General features: G+C 42.7%; 1 protein-coding gene across 1 annotated transcript in view; it reads left to right on the top strand.

Moving 5' to 3' along the window:
* The first annotated feature begins 12241 nt into the window (after positions 1 to 12241).
* The window catches only part of lrp1bb (low density lipoprotein receptor-related protein 1Bb), a 288538-nt gene continuing 278708 nt past the window's right edge, over positions 12242 to 22071 (top strand). The window contains exon 1 of the mRNA XM_073473505.1: positions 12242 to 12332. Within this exon, the coding sequence (XP_073329606.1) occupies positions 12242 to 12332 (91 nt within the window). The remainder of the gene's footprint in view (positions 12333 to 22071) is intronic.

Here is a 22071-nt window from a genome sequence, read left to right as displayed (position 1 = left end):
TGCAGCTTCACCACAGCATGACAAGCATTTTCTCAGGAGCAGTTGTTTGGCCTCAACGGCACTTGTCGAGACTGATTTGTCTGACCTGAGTCTAAAAAGAAAAGGGGAATAAAAAGGAAAGACAGTTGTAAAGGGCGCTTGGACAAGCCAGCTATGCTTTTCCTCAGGTCACATCATGAACTTGCAACGAGCACAATGAGAGCTCATCTGATCTGTGCATAAGGGGGATGCGTGGTGCTGTGAAAACACATCCTGAAACACTGATTCCAAATGTACAATTCGTTAAAAAAGAATCAATTATCCATCCAGTACTGTTTTTGATTGATCAACCTTGTTCAGAGTAAATGTTGCGTAAAGGGTGAACATGAAGACAGAGACAGGCCGGGGAGAGGAAACTCCAGACGTGGTCGACCTTCTCTCCAACTGTCCATCAATCAAACGGTAGTAGGCCATTACGTGAGGCGGCAAGCCACAACCACAAACTGTCATCTTCCATAAATGCTATCAACACAACTCATGCAAGATAAACAACAGAGAGAGCTAAAAGGGAGATGACAGAGCGAAGACAGCCAGGGAGGGTCTTAACGGCCAAGCTGGATGTGACAGCGCGAGTGGTCATCTAGAGATAAAGTGTCAAAGAACTATCAGCTGTGTATGCCGCTGCTGATGCAACATAGAGATCATGTTCTCTATCTCAAGGGTTCTTTTTGACTGGCTTTTAAGCTTGGCATGGATTTCAAGAAACAGATGGTGCCTGTCTCGAGATGCATCCTGGCTGATATAGCAACCGTGCAATCTAACTGATGATTGTAGTTTTGTTCTGACAAACATTTCCAGGAGGCAGAACTTCTGTAGAGGTTGAAACAATCTATGAAAAACTGAATGTCAACGTAAGGCAATTCAGCAAACCTAAGTAATTAACCGCCTAGCGGATGGCAAATGTGATCACTGATGTAATTAATCAATGAAATTATTACAACACTGGGCAAAACTGTCTTCTTTCTTTTAGTCTTCTTCCCTGCAGTCACTTCCTCCTCTAATGGTCCCATTTCCTGTGTTGGGGTGTTGTTCTTCTGACTTGTGTTCAGTGTTCACGAGCTTTCAAGTCGTAATGTGATGTTGCATGTTGTTGCTCAGATCATTTAGACGACATCCTGATAGCTGACCTTGGCCCAGACTTGTTGCTGCACCAGTTAATCACCACCAACCACTAAAATATTGCCTTTTATCAGGGTAGATAATAATGTCAACCGATTATTTACTTGTGCCCGCCATGTTTCTGGTAAAGCTCACCACTGACTTACAGAGTTGTTGTCACGACTTGAGGGGCCATTCACATCAGACTTCCCCATCAGCAACTCATTATTCAGATTATTCTGACGCCACATGAATGCACTATGAGAAAAAAATACTTTTGGGGCAACTTCAGTAAACTACTTTCACCTTCGTACCAGCCTATGGCACTCGAAGGACTTGCACAGCCTTGGCTACACCCACACAGGTGTTCACTCTTATTTCGCTTGATTTGACTTGACTTGTAAGAACTGTGTGGGTGTGTACGGACGTGACTGACATATTTATCATCTTCTTTATATGACTTTAACCTTTATTAATTTGTTGGTGTATGCAGTTTGGTAACCTTAGTCAACCCCCAGAACAATTCTGACTAAAGGTAGATAGAAAAGTGAAAACACCTACGTGGGTAAGACATTTTGACATGTCACAGATGAAAATAATAAATTGATATAGTGGCTGAATTTCATTTGGTTTTTCAGTTCAGGGACGTGGTATTGCGCATGCTGGCTCACTGTCACTTTCATGGCTTACTGGGAGACTTGAATAGAACCGATCCATCACTATGACAGAGCTAATGTTTTTAGTAACACCTGTGGCAAGTCAAAATGTCTACTATGAAAAAAAAAACATGTTGTATCATCCCAGTATCATCTTTCATCTTTTCAAAAGGTCAATGACATGGCAAAATAAAACAGCTACAAATTGGGAAGGGACTTGGGCTGTGTATAAAGTATATTTAGTGTTACCGATCATTTTGGTACAAGCCCTGAAGTTAAACGGGTACCAAAACAATACCAGCCTGTTCTCACCAAATGGTGTATGATTAACATGCCAATGTCTTCAGTCATTGTGGATGTAATTACAAAACAATTTTTCTTTTATGGATGTCATTTAACACAATCGGTTTGAAGTTTCTACAGTGACATTTTACCCTTGAGCACTATGGAGGAAAAAAAAGTCAGGTAACAGTATAAAGAGCGATAATGTTCAAGTAGGGAGGTGGATGAGGTGGATGGGTGAAAATGAGACTGGACAACAACAATAGTTGCTTTCACTGAGCGAGCAACCCAAAGAGACTCAACAATATACCCTTCTCCAGAATCACTGACCCCGCCTTTAACTGTTTTGAACTTGTGCCACATACTTTTTTTTACCCAAACCTTTATCTTTTCTTAAACCGTGTAGTTTTGACTCCTAAATCCAACCAAATGTAATCGTTTCACAGCGTTTAGTCGTGTAACTATGACAGCAAAGGTCACCTGACTATCATGCCTAAAGTTACCTGACTGTGTCCTCTCTTGTGTGACCAAACCTCCTAAAATGCAGATGGCATTTAACGACTTTGCTATCAGTATGCCAGCCCAAGACATTGGGTTACGCTAAACAGTGCTAACAATTATCAAAAACTCAACCATGATAACTCCATGTTCTCCCAATCATGTTTAAAATGTACGGATAAATACTTTGTGGAGCACTATCATGTCATCAAACCTCCACACATTATACTGTGTTTACATGTCAAAGGGTCAACTGAAAAGCAGTCCACTGGTTTGGCATTAGACTCCTTTAACACTATGGTATCATTATGGACAGTCAAAATCGATACAGCAGAAGCAGAGATATCGCCTCTTTTATCACACACACTCTTTTCCATCCTGGAGCCAACATTAACCGAAATGCAACTTAGCCACTGAGTGACTTCACTGGAGGTAATTTATCAGATTACATGCAGCTTCCTCTGGAGCCACAAAAGGCTTTATACTACTTTCTTCACATATGCAGTCGTACTCCACAAGACCTGTAAACACACTGTATACTTCAAAACAGAGCTATTCACAGACCTTCCTTATGCAAAAGCCTGCTTTATTTCATTATATACTGTATTTTTGCCTGTCACAATAAGGTATGGCCTCCGTCTATATAAAAACATTAAAAAATAACCAAACTCACGCCAGGCATGAAACTAAACATGACCTAGAGCAACCTGTGTCTGATATTACAGTATGCTGGGACCTGTCAGGCTTCAGCTCTGCCCACACATTATTTCTGTTACTGGAGCAATTGTGGCTTCACTGTGTGTATAACAATGACAACCCCAAACTGCACAGCTACAGTACGTGATAAGTTAACATACTCATTGAAAAAAGCAGCACCTATTGCTTTTCACCTTCTCCTCTGTGCTATCTATTGTAGCTTTTCTCTCTTTTTTCTTTTTTTTTTCATTTAAGTCTGATAAGACTTGCACACACATGACATCATTGAGTTTTGATAGCAAATTACAGAATTGATCTGGAGCTCAGCAGGCAATTATCAGGGTGGAACCACGGTGCATATCAATGAGCCCAGTCAAGTAAAGAAAAAAGTACAAATCTGTTCCTGCTGCACATTGCTAATATTCGACACTGCAAGGCTGTTTTGATGTCAGTACCTGGGAGCTCTGTGGGAGGACGTTTCCAGATCACTGCTGTATTTGATTTCCTCCACTGATCAGAGGAAAACCGAATTCTGACCCTTCACACAGGCATGATAAAAACCTGCAGTATAATGGATTATTTCCTCTCCTATCACCTCTGAAAACCTGCAACTCCTCTCTGTCTTTCTCGCCTGATATTCTCTCTCTCTCTCTTTCCATTCAGTGCTGAACAAATATCCCCCTGTCCTCACAGGTACGACGGACACAAAAGCAATACTGAAGCAGACATAACCGCCGACATTATTGGCGTGCTGTTCCCTCCAACAAGGAGACGACAACAATTACGCCATTCAGTAACCTTGCTGGGAAGTTGGTCGCCGCTGCTTGTTGATAGGCAAGTCTCTCTCTCTCTCCCTTTCCCCTTACCGCCTGTCGACTTGGAAAAGGCAATTAATATTCCTTTGCTGAGTAGAGGCTTTAGTTTTAGGCTGATCACGTGGAGAGTACTGGCTGCCACCTCCCCTCTCTTACAAGTCAGATAATTACCTATTTAGATGTTGCTGAGGAGATGTGTGTGTGTGTGTGTGTATGTGTGCCCTTGCGCGTGTATTGGCCTGCTGCCACAGCTTGTGAAAAGAAGCACCATGAAGTGGATCTGTCACTATGAGTTAAGAGACGCAGGATGGCTGCCCACCAAGAGAAAAAAGCACAGGACAGTAAACTGAACTATCAAAGCCACAGAAACACACTCGGTACATTCAAGGATTCTCACTCTGACATTGCTTTTTTTTACATTGTGGAGTTTCTCCACACGGCGGCCCACAAATTTCATTAGTGTCTCAGGTAATTACGGTGGATCTAATCGAAAGCTGTCATATTTCTGCGGTTAATGGGCTCCTCGTGGAGGCTGCCGAGGTGAAGGGCTTTCTGAAAGGTCAGCTGACTCACCACTGCTGCTTACCCCCTTCAGCTCCAGCCACCCACACCTCTTAAATCTCAATCACGGATGGGAAGTGTGGCCATTCATTAGCTCGGTATCCAGCGGCTGTCTCTTTCATCTCATTCCTCACGTGACCACCAACACGCAACCCGCCGCCCCTTCTTTTCCAATCCTCCCCCCCTTCCACTTTCCCTGGACCCCCCCAAAGGTACGGGGGGTTGAACTAGTGGGAAACTGCAATTGAACCCCTACAGCACACACACACACCAACCTCCCCGACTGGCTCTCTCGCTGCCTACACATCTCCCTCCTCCACGCTGAAACCATCATGATCCTGCGATGTCTCGCGGCTCTCCTGCTCTCTCTGTTTTTTTTCTCTACTGCCAATCAGCAGCACATTTCTCACACAACTACTTGTGGCAGGAAGGAGTGACAGCGTCTAGGGGTGTGTGAGTGCGTGCCTGTGAGCACGCGCATACGGGCAACAAAGCCTTGCACTAAGCTGAGGGCGGCTCCAAGGTCCCCCCATGAGGCAGAGTCGAGATTGAGTTCATTATTCAGTAGGAGCATGTTCCAGCTGTGAGAGGAGAGAGATGGCGAGCTACTCTGTCTGTGTTGTGGCTCCTTCAGCCCCGGCGTCCACTGGGAACGAGCACAAAATATTGCAGAGGACAAAGACTTGAACTGTCACACACGTATGGACAGACGGCATTTTTTTGCGCTTTTTTCCATCTAATAGTGAACGATGGCTCTCTTTCTGTGTCTTTTGAACACAAGAACACACAGTGCACTTTTTTATGTGTCCTTCTTGCTTTGTAATTTAATAGTTCCATGGTAATAAAGAGTATGCAGTGCCCCCGATGTGACTGTGATGTACACATGGAGCAGCACTTAAAATCTTATGTGTCCCTAGATGGCAGTAGTAAGTCAGTGCAATGCCTGCCACAGAGAGTGTGTCTTTGAATGTGTGTGTGAGCTTGTGTCTGCTTGTTTGCGCTCCCTTGAGATTGATATAGTGTCTCAGCGTAATTTCAAAAATAAATTTAAACAACGAGTAACAACAAAAGGAGACAAAAATGAGATACAGTATTTTCAAAATAGTCTTGGTGCCACGCTGCTCTTCACTTACAGGACCGAGGTATCTCCTTCACAAATAGATAAATACAGATTGTAGAAGCTTCTTTTTTTCCTCGTTTCCACACAAAGGCAATTAACTTGAAATTGCTTGTTGAAATTGGTCCTCAAACAGCTTAATACAAGCACAGGAAATGGCATCGGAGTGACTCTGTTTTTGCGAGAATTAAATGTATGATGTTCATCTCCTCTGAGATGTGCATGAAACTGCATAGAGGAACAATTAACTCATACAATAACATGTGTTTGTTTACACTGCGGCGGCTGTTGATGACTTCTGTGACGAGACAAACAAGTCACATCTGGATGAAAAACATCCATACTTGGCACTATTGTTTCAGTTACGGCCAACTGGTGTGAGTGAAAGCTCTTAAATCAATTTGATGGCTGTATATCGCGCTGAAACACACACACGAGACAGCTCTACCCTCACATTACCCTGAAACACTGCAACAGAGGTGCAGTTTGCATTCACCTTTTTCCAAAATTGCAAGTCATTTTCAGCATGATGAGAGTGCAGTGATTTATGCAGCAAATGGCTTGTCATACAACTGCTTGATTAACAAGCACTGAGACCCTGGGGAACACCTGTGGATCCTCATCACTTCATGGCCCGGGCAGATGAAAGCAAGACAGGACCAACCTCCATTCAGTGCATTTCCTGCATTTCCAACTAATAACTGTGAAAAGGAACAAAACGCACATCAGACCAAACAGCTTATTACAAGCACAGGAAATGGCATTGGAGCTACTCTGTATTTGTGAGGATTAAATGTGTGATGTTCATCTCCTCTGAGATGTGCATGAAACTGCATAGAGGAACAATTAACTCTTATACAATAAAATATGTATGTTTACACTGACACTGACTGTTGATGACTTCTGTGTCAAGACAAATGAGTAATATCTAGCCAAAAAAAACAAACAAAAAAACATCAATTTTTGGTAGAATTGTTTCAGTTATGGTCCACAGCCATCAAATCAATCAATTTGATGGCTGTATATCCTGCTGAAACACACACGAGACAGCTTCACCCTCACATTACCCTGACACAATGCAACAGGGGTGCAGTTTGCATTCACCTTTTCAAAAATTGCAAGTCATTTTCAGCATGATGAGAGTGCAGTGACTCATGCAACAAATGGCTTGTCACACGACTGCTGACTAATAACTGTCAATAGCAACAAAACGCACGCCAGACAAGATTTGCCGGCCGATCTTTGCTCATTCCTCATTTTATAAAATTGCTTTTGACTTCTGAGGGGAATCTTGTGGTAACCCAGCTGGGAAGAATGCTGAGCCTATAAGCTGAGGGGGAAAAAAACACAGCGGCGGAGTTATTAGCCTGATAATGAGCCCGCAAACTATGACAGGGTCAAGCAGGGTCAATAGCTGCTGCTAATTTTGGACCACGGCATCGCCATCCAAAGCAAGAGTCATGCAAAAAAAGTAAATGCAGTGCGGGAGCTGATATGGTATCTGAGCCACCATCACTCACGTCAGTCAGCAAGAAGAGCTCCAAGGGCATGGTGCTAGCAAACGACCCACAGAGCGTCACCTCAAACAGATGTTTGACACCGAGGTACTGTGGGGTGCGTGTATAGCTGCGTGTCAGTCTGTAACTCGTGACAGGCCCCATCCAGTCCTGTATGTCAGGACCTGTACCACAAGTGAGTGATACACAATGCTCGAGTGGCTATTAGGCTGCCCTACCATTGCCATTCTGTAGTGGGGCTGCCACTAGCTCTCAAATCTCTCTGACACATGTGCACTGAAGCCAACTGAGCATTACTCTTATTGACAGGCGCATGGCCTCTTTGTGCATGGCAACACTCAAATTTACCAAAAGGGCGTTAAATTTAAGTTGATGCGATCGTGTATACGTGAATGACTCTCGCTAATTAAGGCCAAAGGTGAAAAGAAGAGGCAGATGAGTACAAAATATTAACACTGACATGGCTCTAGTGCTAGCACATGTGAATCATTCAGAACATAAGTAGAGCACTTAAAACGGTCAGAAAAAGCTGAGGCGGTTCAATCAAAGTGTAGCCACTATGATTGCGAGGGGAAAAAAATGCAGTCAGCTCTCAGCATTCGAGGCAAAAAAAAAATATGAAAGCCTCATGAAATTATTCATCTGTTTTTTTTTTTTCCTCTCACAGGCAGAGAAACAGTGCAATCCTAGCAACGAGAAATAGCAGAGACTCGATGTGATATGTCCTTGAAGAATTGGACTTCCTCATTCTTTGTGACAACTCAATAATAAAACATGACAGATCGTTCCGCATGAAAGTTCAGCATGTTGCAATCTCATCTAAGATACATTTCTTTGTCACCTTAAACAGTGTTTCGCTTAATGAATTTATAACGCTGTGACAGGACACGGCTGCTTATATGCGAGCAGCACTAACAGCTTGGTTCATCAGTGGAGTTTAAAGTGATGTAGCTCTTAGTTTCTTCTTGCCATTAGGTCAAGGGATAGTTATTAACAGAGACGGTGCATTGTAACTTCATTAGCACCCATCCTCACCTATTAGTATTAGATCTGTTATTTGCAAACACTCTATTTCTCTCGCTAAAACCACTACACAACATATAGTAAATTAATGAAGATAACAGTTCAGAGAGTGCCTGTAGAGGGATTTTAGTTGAAGTGTAGCATCCTGTGGCCCCAGCCGTGGGCAGTCTTTTGTGTGGGTAGTCTTCACGAGCCTGCACTCTGTGATTTACTTACCTTTTACTGCTGAGATGCTACTTGACCAGTCCAGGAGAGAGAGCACAAAAATATGTTTTTCTTCTTGTCTTTGCTGTTGCTGTTGATTGATGGTGTAAACACTGAGGTTGAAAACATCACCAACTGATGGGCCATGCAGGTCTTATTTTTGATGAAATAAGAGCTAACATCAGAGAGATATGAAAACCACACTGTAGAAGTGTCATGTTGAACAATGGCACTCCCCTAAGTGTTAATGAACAAGCTAAACAGTCTCATCTCAAGGCCTGTTTAATAGCTTTTCTGGAAACTTCTATCATAACACTATGACCTTCGTGGGGAGAAGAGGTTTTGTTTCGTTCTCAGAATTGCAGAAGTTCAAAATTACATTTTTATCACAAAATCTTCAATAGTGGGGTGAGAGATTCTGGGAAAGGTGAGCTGATTGAGTCCAATGCCGCCACTTTTGGGTTGGCAGCTCAGTCAGGGCTACTATTGTTGATGGCTTAGTCTCATTCACAGGTCCCCACCTTTATCGTTAAGATTCATTGTTTAAAACAGCAGAATCTCACCTCAAGGTCTCTTTATTAGACATCCAGAGCTCCTATACTTAGCTAACTCCATCAGCTGATCCTGTGATATGATGAAAACCTCCAGACTTGCTACTAAAGGGATCTTAAGGTGAGATTGTGAGGCCAACTGATGTTTTTTGTTTTTTTTGTTAAAGGCCCAATTTGTAAGAACCTGACCTACAATCCCAAAACATCAGTATTTGATGAGTTTGGAATGAGACTTAAAGATCTACTTCCTTACAAATTGGACCTTTAAAGGTAGGGAAGGCGAATCTGGAAAAAGATAGTTGCTTATTGAGTCACATTCCCAGTTTGTCGAATACCAACGCGTTTGATTAGAATGGAATGAGAATCAACAGTCAACTATCTTGCTCCAGAATTGCCTCTCCTGACTTTCAGGCTAACTACCTGCAAACTACTGAAGTACGCAAAAACATACAAAGGAGCAAATAAATTGATATACTCCTCCAATAAAAACAGTACCACCTTTGCGTTGGACTTCTGTTCTGTCCAGAAAGACCCTCACCAGTCTTGCCTGCTTCAATCATGCTCTCACGTTCTTCCACCACATCTGTGCCATGTTATTATCTCCCAATTTGCGTACATATAATACGACTGTAGACTTCGATAATCACTCCCAACCTCGTCAAATATTGCACTTTCGGATGGTGGCCAACCGTCTCACTACAGCAATCATCTAAAGCGTCATTTAAAGCAACAAAATGTACTTAAGTTCCTGGAGAAAGATAGTTGGTTGTCAAGTTTCATCCCCAGATATTTTGGTAGGGTTGGCGTCTCGGGTCAGTATTTGATGGCATAGGACTGAGACTCAACAATCAACTATCTTTCTCCAGGAACTTACATTTTGTTGCTTGAAGTTCTGCTGAAAACAGATGCGTCCAAATACCATGCAGACATAATGTGAGGTCACGTAGTATAAAGAGTGAAGAAAGTCAAAGCAGGGTCAAGGATGGGGTTGACGGATGGGTCCTTTCACAAAGGAGACTGGCGTTAGTGTCACTTGTGAAAGAAAAAGTCAACATTGACCAACTTTCTTACAAACTGGACCCTTAGCATGATGACGAAGGTCAGCTGACTATAGATCTGCTCTCCACAGGATTCAATGGAAAGGACTGGCATCACACCTGCACGCAAAATTGGACTGTGGCGTATGCACTGCATGCAACTATGAAGTGTACAGTTATGTTATTTCTGCACAGATTGAAGGGACCGAGTTGGACATCCTGTTCTTCCACACCAAATAATAGAAAACATCTACGGTGTACCAGAAGAGCCACAGTGTACCAGAAGAGCCTAGCACTCTCAGTACCACGCTGACCATAACCATCCAGAGCAATTCATTTCATGGCCTTGGAAATTTCACAAAAGACGACAAGAAGTGAATAACACAGGTGAAATGGGAGGCATGTAAGGAATAGAGTGCAATGCACAGAAATGAATACTCATGCTGGCATAATAGACACTAACAGCAATAGCGTTCAAAAACTCTGCAGTGAACCTCTTATTGTAATGAGGTATTGCAAGAAAACCACATTCTAGGAGGGAAAGCGTCCTTTAAAATAGCTTATGAATGTTGTTGCTGAAGAAAAGAAAGTTTCGAGTTCAACAGCCCTGGAATAGAGGAGCTCTTTATTCAAATATGTAGTCTTTGTTCCTCTGAGACTCCGGTGAGCCATTTGAACTTATGCAGTCAAGCATTACATTATGTAACTTTTTAACCTTAAGACAGCTTCAGAATCATTTTGACGGCACAGTGTCTTGTAACAGGGTGATTGGTGTCTCTATCTCTGTCTCTAGTGAGAGGGTAGGATCACAGTGTCACATACAAGTTTTCAACATATAACATTGTTACGATGTAATGAGTTTTGTTTGTAGTGATCACCTACATTACATCTGCCAAATTGTTACAGAGCTGTATATATGACAATGGTGTTGCACTTAGAAACTGTGGGGGGCGCCAAATCACACAAAATGCCAATTTCTATGTAATGTTGCTTTAATATTTTTTGACTGTTGGGAACTCTAAATCCATATTTGTGATCTTTGTTCCTTTGAGACTCTGGTGAGCCATTTGAACTTTACAGTAGATTAAAATGGGCCGCATGTTTTTACCATTATCTTGTTTCTTTGTTGCTCTTTGTTGTTTCTCAGAGAGCAGCGTGGAAGTGGTTGACCGAGGGGTGTTTATCCCAGCGGTACACGTCCATTGTGCAAGAGGGCTTTCAACTGAATTTTCCTTGCTGTGTTTCTGTCATTCTGTTTGACTCTGTCAGACCTGGTCATACTTGCGAGGACATAAGCGAACGACGGTAGCCCCTATTGGCCCCTCATGAACTGCTGGTGCAAAATAAAAACACAAGAACAGCACCAAAATTAACTCCAGCATCTCACACAGGACAATATTTGAGAGAGCTGTCTTGAATTGCACTCATGTAGCTGGGGGCTTTTTCAGATCTGTGCTGTTCCAGACTGCAGTGCTCTCTGTGTGGTCCAGTGGTTGACAGTTTGGGGTGTCCTTGGCTGTGACTGTTAACAAGTCCAACAGCTCAGCAGTCATGGTTGTACTCTGATCTCTCTATGAGGTTATACACTACAGGCTCATTCTGTGGGATGTAGGCTTTTGTAGGAGTACACAGACTATTGAACTCTGCTGGTGAGAGAGAGAGAGAGAGAGAGAGAGAGAGAGAGAGAGAGAGAGGTAGAGCTGACATTACTCACACCTCATCCTACATCCTCTGACTTTTTCTCCCTTTTTTTTTGAGGACCCCCCTCTGACACCCACTCCACCGACTGTGCAGCCAACCAACATGATGAATTTCAGGCGAGCTGCGCCACCTTGACGGCATTTAATCATTGAGAAAAGCCAGGAAACGTACTCATTCTTTATCCTCCTACACTCCCACCCCGCCTTCCTTCCCTCCGTCCCTCTGACTCTCATCTCTCCCTGCGGTCTCCGGTGCGTCTGTTTGCTGTACGGAGCGGCGGTGTGCATGTGTCGCGGAGCGGGGGGAGCGCTGCACTGTTCTGCGCACTGGTTCACCGAATAACGGCGCTCGGCAACCGGGGTGGTGGTGGAGGGGGAGAGTGGACCCGGACCAGGAGCAGGACCAGGAGAAGCACCGCGGCTCTCTACAGCCCGCTCTCCGGAAACATGTCCGAGTTGTTTCTACTCGCCTTCCTAGCCCTATTGTCGGGATTATTTCCGTGCGCCGAGCCCTCGAGAGTGTCGGACGAGGAGAAAGGTAAGGAAGAACCCGGGCCGTCGGGGATGCGCAGTCCGTGTGAAACTTGGCACCACAGGCCGTCGTAGTGCAGTCTGGTGTTGTCACCGGTGCCAAATGTTGTGCCGATGCTGGATCTAAAAACCCCTTTGCTTTCAATTCATGAACGATGGAGAGTTGATCATGTAAAAAAATGTGCTCGTCATTCATTCATTTCCCTCCAGTGTGTTGGGGTGCCACGCTGGAAGTCTGCATCTTTTTCTCTTGTTGAAAATGTTGCATTGTGCTGCGTCCCAGTTGGTAACACACACAAATGACGGTGCCACCTTTTCTACTAACACGTTGAACTTGCCCTGCGCATAAAGCGGAGCTCTTTTTGCGGCGCTATCCTACAGTGCAGCAGGTGAAAATATCCCCGTGCCCAAAGTGTGTGCTGTCTCTCCCCGAGCTGGAGCCTGGTGTCTCCGCCGGGAGGAGAGGATGCGGGGAATGATCGGATGGAGCTGGAGATGGAGACGCAATTGATAGGACTAGTTCTGCACGGTCAACCGTAGTGTACATCCACAGTGATGTGAGGGGAACTCGTGTCTGAGCAGCGTTTCGACTGTTGCACGTCTGAATGTGACAGCCGTCTGTCACAAAATTACAGCATGTCTGCATCCATGCTGAGCGCTGTCCTCACCATCAGCGGTGGTCCCTGTGGATGTAAAGATGAGGCTGAACTCACCTCTCCATCAGGCTGTTTGATTTGCAGAGTAGAGTTCAAGAACATTTTTCAGTTAGTGTTGCCTGTATCTTCAGCAACTGCATTCACTGAAGGGCTACTCATTGAGTTTTAAGATCCTCACAGGAGGAAGAATTCAGTATTACCACACTGAAAATCTGATTTTTTTGCTTAATAAGATAGTTATAACTCAACTTTTTTGTCCTGCCTTTCAATTATTCAGGGCTCCCATCTGACTAGATACATTCTAAATAATGGGCATTGGACATGTGCATAGTTTTCTTCCAAAAAAAGCACAGAAAAGGTGTTTATTGCTGCCCTCGAGGTCACATTTTCCATCACTTCTTCCCTCTCCAGCATAGCAATCAGTGTCGAGACTTGGCTCGCTGCGAGACCGTCCCAAATTTCACCAAATCGCCCCCCAACGCCGCGTGGAGAAACATCGACTTAGACTTTGCTGGGCGATCACAGTAGGCAAGAAAAACACTGTTTACCTCTCTGTGTGCATGAAATGAAAAGATGAATTTGGCTCCTGAACCCCCCGAGGACGCTCTGAGCGAGGGTGAAAGACGAGAACACACCCACCTGAAATTTTAAAAGGGCTGTTGGAGTTTTTTTGTGTTTGTCAGCATTGCAGCAGCGCTGAGCTCTATTAGTGTGGCATGAATCAAAGTGAAGAACTACACGCCTTTGGATTGCCTCGCCTGGGCTGCTCCAACAATACAGTTAAGCTGAGACACATTCAGAGTCAAACACACACACACACACACATCCAAAAGTGTAGTTGGGACCTGCGTCTTTGTCCGCAAGCAGACTCCATCCTTCTCCTCCGCACTACATCCAGAATAAATGAAAGCTCTTGTAGTTGTGTCTAAATGGACGGTAATGATAATAGTATTTCTTATTTCTTCCAACACCAAAGCTGGTTGTTAGCCTAATTAGTCAGAAATGAATTTGCTTTGTGGCGGCGTTGTTGCGTTGAATGCCAAGTAGTGAGCCCATGGTTTTTCTCTACATGAATTTGAAGCCTTTCCAGAGCTCATTCATTCAAGTGCCTCCACTGTGTTCCACTCCTTATCATTTGTGTCCATCTAACATTGAGCGGGGCTGACCTGGCCGGCAGCGCACTGCTGATGTGACAGAACGACATGGTTTGAGAGTTTTAGACACACCAGGATGCTGCCTGCTTGTTATAATTTTAAAGAATAAATAAATAAAAGATCCCAAACACTCTTGATCTCGGTCGGTGACCTCAGCACCAGATAAGCATCGCCCGGCACAAACAGCTCAAGGTTGTTTGAAATGTATACCCCATTTAAAAAAGATGATAGTACAGAGGAAGACACAGATAGGTCCACGCACTAATGCAGGGAAGGCTGCCTTTAGGAGCTAATTAGGTGAGATAGGGAGATAGTATCGCAGGAGTGCATGTGATTGGCCGTGTGTGTTAGTGTGTGCATGTGTGCGCAAATGGCCAGCACAAAGTATAGATGATGGAGGAGTCAGTCAGTGTCTGTGTGCAGTTTGTTGACCAGTGATTAGCATGAAAGTTAACAAAACCAGTCACCAGCTGTTAAGGATGGTGTGGTAATGTCAATCAGCTGACAATACTACTAATGAGGAGGGCTGCACATAACAGTTATTTTCATTATCAGTTAATCTGATGATTTTTTTTTTTTTAAAATAATGAATTCACTACTGGTTGAGTCTCTAAAATGTCAAATAAATTTGAAAAAAGCTCTCCTAGAACCCAAAGTGACCTCTTCAAATTGCTTCTATTGTCCAACTAACAGTGCAAAATCCAAAGACTCTTCATTTAATATCATGAATGACAATGAAAAGATGATCACAAATGATCACATTTAAGAAGCTGGAAGCAGCAAATGTTTGACATTTTTGCTTGAAAATTGAATGACACGATCCATCTATTATCAAAGTATTGGCAGTATCTTTTTCTTTTGATCGACTTATTGATTAATTCACTAAAAGCTGCAGCTCTACAAATGACACACAACATTTGGACTAAAGCAAAACAGAACTGGAATCGATATTTCGATACTTTTGACTTCACTGGTACATAATTAATCCAAGAAGCGTATATCTAACTGTGCCCTGTTGAAATCTGAAACCAAACAATATTTAGTTTAGCAAGATAAAACACAAACATACAATGATTTTTTTTATAAATCACAAAAAAGCACAAAGGCTGAGTTGACTTTTACAACCCAATCAGCAGAATAAATGTTGGCAATGTACGTTTCTGCAAACCACAGATATGTTGAAACTTTGCTCTAGCTTGGTGTAAATGATCATGTTTTAAAGTACCTGCTATGAACCTGATATGAAAGTCAGATCATAGTCATGTAATGTGACGAGGCACAAATGTGAACTTAGTGGTTTGCAGAAAGGTAAACTGCCAACATTTCATTCTGGTGACTAAGTTGGCTTCTCACATCCAAAAGATCTAAAAGACGGGGCACGCCACTAATGTAGTGTAATGCAACCTGTAAACAACAGCTTTGTAATGCATTCAGTGGCTCTCTATAAAGGCTGAAAAAAAGTAGCCTCATGATGTCACCATCTCTGCTGGAGCCTGAGTCTTAACATTTCTCAGATACCCTGCATTGTAGGATTCAGTGCTTTTGGAACTTGAACTTGATCCATACCGGGGCCTAGAAGTCAAGATATAAGTCTGTGCTGCTTCGATTTTGACCAGTCCTTTGAAACTGTGTCTCTTGTGAGTCCTCTAACTTTTATGGAAGTGCAACACTACTGGAGTACCACTTACACTCAGCCAGTTACTTGGGAAAACGCCTGGGAGAGGAAGAAGAGAGCCTCAGGATAAACTTTAGGCTGTAGCATTTATTGTCTTCAGTGTACAACTTTGGCAGATAAATATATGTAATTTGGAAGTATGTACACATAATGTTATAAGTGTTAGCAGAAGATGTGTTATAAATGTTTTTTATATATATGTATGGGTGTGTAAAGTAAGTATTTGGCACAAGGAAAGGAAAAAGTGTCGCTAAAACTACAAACACGACTACTTCTAACCTAATTTTGACTGTTGCAATGGTAATTTCTTTTGGCTAAAGCTCTTTGTCATGTGTCATGATTGCATCAAATATTCACTCCTTAACTTTTAGAGTTAAAATTGGCCTAATTCCATTGAATCACTTTTTAATCAAACCCAGACTCTTGGCACGGAGCACCATGCAACAATTCAGGGATTTGGGCATTAATAATCTCTGACATGTGCACAATGACTATCTATAACTCTGCTTCCTTAGTGCTGCTGAGTTAAATAAATGTTCACTCTACTTAATGTCACCATTGTATCCTTACTGATTTAATAGATGGCTTGCAAGCAGGAAATTGGTTAGTAAATTGCAGTTGGACATGATAAATTGCAACAAAATGGAGATTATGTAAATCACCCGCCTTTAGCTACACAAAACCAAAAATTCATACTGTTTGTGACAGCCCTGAGGCCTTTCTATAACACTCGGTTGGTGTTATATGATCAGAACAGCAGGGCAGTGACTAAAGGTTGACCTTCAAAGGCCGGACCGGATTCTGTTTTCATAGCTGCTTTACGTCTTTTTCTGGAAGGCATTAACACAAAATGAGCCCTCCAGCTGCGAGGCCTCCTTTGTAGCTCGATTTTCGGTCCGCATCCTGTTCAAAAGTGTTCACCTCAGCAATAAGTGATCCTCAGGACGGAACGCGGCCGGCTAGTCTGTCTTCACCCGGTGATGGGAGAAACCACATGTGGTTTCCAGTCGAAGCCGGTTTGGAACGAGTAAATAAAGTGAAGGCAGGGGACGGGGATGAAGGGACGGGGTGGTCTGAAGAGAGGAGGTGATGCAGCAGTCAGCAATGTGTTTCTCCTTGTGCAAGTGGAAGTCAGCGGCTGGAAACTTGTGGAGCGGGCACTGGCTGGTGTTGTCATTGGCATTCAAGCCCCGTGCTCTGCACTTCAGGTGCTTTTTATTGACTATTGCTTCACAAGTTTGTTTTGGCTGGAAAACCAGACGAGTCGTCAGAACAGCCTGTCAGCTGGTAACATGCTGAGAAGGTCAGCTTCGGTTGGTACATTAGCAGATTATGCACTTCTACAGAACCTCAATGTTTAGTTTTCTTTCCCCCAAAAGTACTTCAAACATCATTACTGGTTTTCTAGGGTTTATCTGAGCGAAGTGCTTAGACAGCATTTTTGCAGGATTGCATTCGGTCTTTTACGAGCTATGAAAAGACATTAAAACAGCTGACACATCTATCCAGTGATGTCAGCTAAGTGTTGCTGTCATTGAGCTCTTACATCTATCTCAGGGCAGAGGTGAAGAATGGCCTCAAGCTATCAAGAGGCAGCAGTGAACCAGCCCACACAAGTCTCATTATGCTGTACAGTATGATGGTGGGGCAGGGCCGACTCCTGGAGAACAAAGTTATTGAATGAAGCCATCGGATTTTGATTGTGTCACCTTTAATATCACCTCTCACAGCCTTAATGGGTTACAATTGAATCAGTAATGGATTGGCTCGCCTTGCAAAAGCCATTGGCTGTAAATTGACTTGTGGAATTGATTACCGATGGATGGAGGAGCCACATGTTTGACCCACATGATATGTTTGTGTTGCTATTCTGGGCAGACTTAATTATGTGGTGTGCTTGACGTTTCATATTAGATTTTCCTGAAATGTAGCATAATCAAAAAATGTGAGTAACGAATCAATAAGTCTTTCTTCAGAGGAGCCCCATCTTGCAGGAGAATAATCCAAAAGCCGGGCTGTGCCGTGTACTGAAATGGCTGCTTGATAAAGAAGTGTGGATAAATTATTAATGGAGGAAAGCATAACTGTTTTATTGCCAAATATGCTAATGAAAATGGGGCTCATAAGGGCAGTGGTGGGATAAACCACTCTCTCTCTCCAGTCAAGTTGAGTATGAGGTCATTAGCGGGTGATGGATAAGATAGAAGGCGTCATAAAATGAAATGTAAGGGTGATGTAATGTGCCTTGTCAAAAGGGAAAAACCCATGCATATGCACAAGCAGGACCATCTGCTCAAACAAAAATTCAACAGAACAACTTATGAAATAGTCTTGTACTCACGTGCGAAAATCAGATATCATCTTTAGTGGCGACATGCATTTTCTCAAGAGCAACACCAAAAGTAGTGCTGTAACAACAACCAACGACAGGTCCAGATTCTCACAGCCATACTGTACTTGCATCATGCCCCACTGCTAAGGCTGTCATAGGCTACGTACTATGCTAACATGGCTACAAATCGTGTCATATCACCTTCACATTACATGTTTATTATCTGACTTTCATATCTGATGGTGGAGAGAACAATGGTGGAGTTAGAGGGGACAAGGCTGCCAAGCCAGTGACCGGGGTTCAAGTCTGGTTTCAACATTGTAATTTGTGACTAATTTCAACACTGGATATTTTTAACATCGGGACAGTTGCCAGCTTTGTTTGTGGCGACAAAATGGGGTGTTTAACGAGGCCTCGAGACATCTCCAGCTGTGTTTGTGGTTACCAAAAAAGGTAAAAGTTGCAAGATAAAGAAATGTAAAGTTTAAACTTACCTGTAGGCCTACAGAAACATACTTTTTCCAACATTATTTATGGGCGATTGGCTTAAATTTCTGCCTGTATATCTTCTATGCGCAGTGGTGTAGTGAGAATTACTATGGACTGCCTGGATAGTAAAGGTTAAAGTTGGTATGCTGCTGGGTTCTGAGAAGTGATACGTGAGTTGGGAAAAAAACCTTTCTGGAAGGGTCTCAAAAGGGGGAAAGTGTCTGCATCTCAGGCTAAGAGTCTGTCTGCCAGTTTGAAAGGGTGACCTGTTAGGTGGATGGAGGTAGCACCCTGAGGAGATGCTTCCTGCATTACGTTGTGTGCTCAGCATGTGTCAAAGTCAATGCGGCAGCAGCTGATTCTTGTGGATCGCTTTTGCTCTCACCTAGAACTGTGAATATTAAATTAATTGCCAACCACTTTGAGAATCAATTAATTGGTTTGAGTAATTGTTTAAAGAAAACAACAAAAAAAACCTGATTTTCTGATTCCAGCATCTTTAATGTGAACAATTTCTGGTTTCTTAACTCCTACATGACAGTAAACTGAATATCTTTGGACATTGTAGACAAAACATGACATTTGAGGACATTATCTTGGGCTTTGAGTGACACTGATTGACATTTCTCACCATTTTCTGACATTTTTATCAAATAACTGTTCTTTATTAGTTCCTCCATTCTGTCGAGGTGGGCCCAGAGGAACTGCAGCTGTAGCCTGTGATTTGTTTATTAGCTTTCGACCAGTTAGTAAAGTATCCACTGTGGAGTACGCCTCAAACATTCACTTGAATTCAATTGTAAGGTAGCAGGGACTTCTCCTGCAGAGGTTGTGTTACCATGGGAATAGTTGGTGTACAGCACTGTTCAAATATATATATATTTAGAGAGAGAGAGAAGGATCTGGAGCATAACTTCAGTATTTTATAGGTTAACCTCATGCAAGTCTGTTTTTTAATCACTGGCATCTGTTGTCTATCTTTGCTAGAAGGACAGAGCTCCTCTGATTGATTAGCTGAGTGGTTGGCATGCAGTTGGCTGACCTAAATCGTTTTCGCGGAGGTGTTTTTCTATTGTTCTCTACTTCATCGGAGTTTCCAGACTGACAGGATGACACAGACGCAGACACAGAAGCTATATTAGCGTTATGAGCTGTCAAAGTTAACACGATGAATCATGCTGTTAAATTAAAAAGTGTTCGGGGCCTTTTCTTTTCAACATAGTCTTTGGTGGGAGCAATTCACCCTGTACCGAGAGTTTGCTCATTGTTGTTTGAAGTAGAAGCCGTTATAGTTCTTGGCACATTCAAGTCCAAATATTAAACTGGCAATATGGAGATTCTCTGGTTAATGTACGAGCATGTGTGAGCCGAGTCCATGGCCCAGCCCCAACAACAAGCATCTCGCTGATTAATACTTTAAGATTTGATTCATCACTTCGTGTGGGCAGAGAGCGTTTCCTGCTTGTGTTGAGACCAGACATAGCAGGATTTAATTTAGGTGAAAATATCAGAGATGGATGCTCTGCTGTGTTGAAGCACTATTTTTTTGATTTACCGTTTTCATCTCATTGAAGTTTTGCAGAAGAAAAAGAATCTTGCCTTGTAAGAGTTTAAAACCTTGAATATGGATCAACTGATATGGCTTTTCAGGGCTGATACTGATACCGGCCGTTAGAAATAAAGAATTTGTTTATATGTGGCGGACCCTGCCACCTCTCTATCTTCAAACAGTGTTCTGGGGACCTTATTTTCCTCTGAGAACAGTTATGGAAAAAATAAATATGTCTGAGTTTGTATTATTACCTCATTAATATTGTAAATATTAAAATTCTGAGTTTAATTTTTTATCCAAAACTACATAGTGCCCCTTTAAGTAGAATTTTGAGGTGCTTGAGTATTGACATTTTCTGCTTCTTTATACGTCTTTATACGTCGTTTGTACAAAATTTGATAAATGTAGTTACAAGTCACTTTGCCGATTCATGTTATTCAGTGTTTACAGGTGGTTAATGGCGACATATAACCAATCAGATATTGTTGTGGATGGGACATTGTGTGAGATGATGCAGCATCAGAGCCAAATTAGCACATTTGTAAATTAGTTAATTTTATCAGCAATCTGACAGGGAAATCACAAAGACTGGATATTGTAAAAATGGGCACACAAAATATGATATTTGTTTTCTTTTTTTTAATTAAAAACCTGCACACAGTACTGCCCCAGAAAAAGTCAGTGAACACACTTCTGTGCAGCCTTCAGATTAAAATCTGACTGTAGACTTGTTTGTTCTCATAGCTTCAGTACTTTCACTACTATTAAATGTGAATATTGTATTGTTTGAAACGCATGGCTAATAGCAAGTATATTTTTGACAACCTTATTGTCTACAATAGTTTTAAAATGGTGAATTATTGGGTGACCAAACTGTGGACAAAGACAAACTGGTTCTGCAGGCTGACCATGACCAACGTGTAGGTCAGAAGTGCTGGTGTCGAGCCCCGAGTGACAACGATGGTGGCCAGAGGACCAGAGTGAGGGCTGCTGAAGCCTGGCTGGGGACTCTCTCTCCCAGCTGCCACCTGGCACAGACCGAGGGCTCAGGGCCCCATCATGCAGACTTGGCCCAGAAAACCAGAACAGGGGAGGGATTCATCCATCCCCCAACAAGCTTCATTCAGCAGACAAACCTAAGGCCCGTTGGTGATGCCGCGCTGCGTCCTTTTTTAAAAAGAGAAATTGGTGCACTTAAGCAATTAAGAAATATTGAGCTATCGATGTGTTTCATTTTAATGCACAACTCTGTAATAATCCATAATTTTTACCGTATGGATTTAAACATTAAAACGTTATGCAGGAACAGCTTAACACAGAAGTGAAGATATTTTATTTTTTTTGCCTGATTTGTTTTTCAGTCATTCTCACAAGCCATTGCCTTTAAAGAGCTGCAGTATATTTCAGCCATTAACCAGAAGATGAATACACGGACTGAGATGATCTTTAGTGGAGATGCAAGGCTGTTTATAGTATTTACATAAGGCACACAGCTGTAAGGGTTTCTAAGTTACCAAGATACCAAGTAAAAACCTTCTCTCACACAGGCTGCAAATGTGCAAACACAGACAACAACAACAACACATGCACATGAGCAAAATAAGCTGCTCTAAAATGAACGTCTGCGCCCTGTCTGTGTTGTGGCTGTCGTCCCTGGCAGAGCTCCCTGACAGTCTAGTCCAGTTAGATGAGAAGATAGAAAGGGGAAATTACTGGCATCGTTTTCATGCCTGTGTGCAAAGCAACGAGTGGCTATCCTCAAATGTGCAGTCGCTTTTTTGTCAACTGCTCTGAATTTCTGGGCTGCACCGAGAATTTCAACCAGTCTGATTCTTTCAAAATCAGTTTGGAAGAGCCAATCTATGTCCAAGCCCGGCAGTGCACTAAA

The sequence above is a fragment of the Pagrus major genome, chromosome 9, assembly GCF_040436345.1.
Source record: "Pagrus major chromosome 9, Pma_NU_1.0".
NCBI classification, from domain to species: domain Eukaryota; kingdom Metazoa; phylum Chordata; class Actinopteri; order Spariformes; family Sparidae; genus Pagrus; species Pagrus major.
The sequence above is the reverse complement of the archived record's forward strand: the minus strand, read 5'-3'. Positions and strand labels throughout refer to the sequence as shown.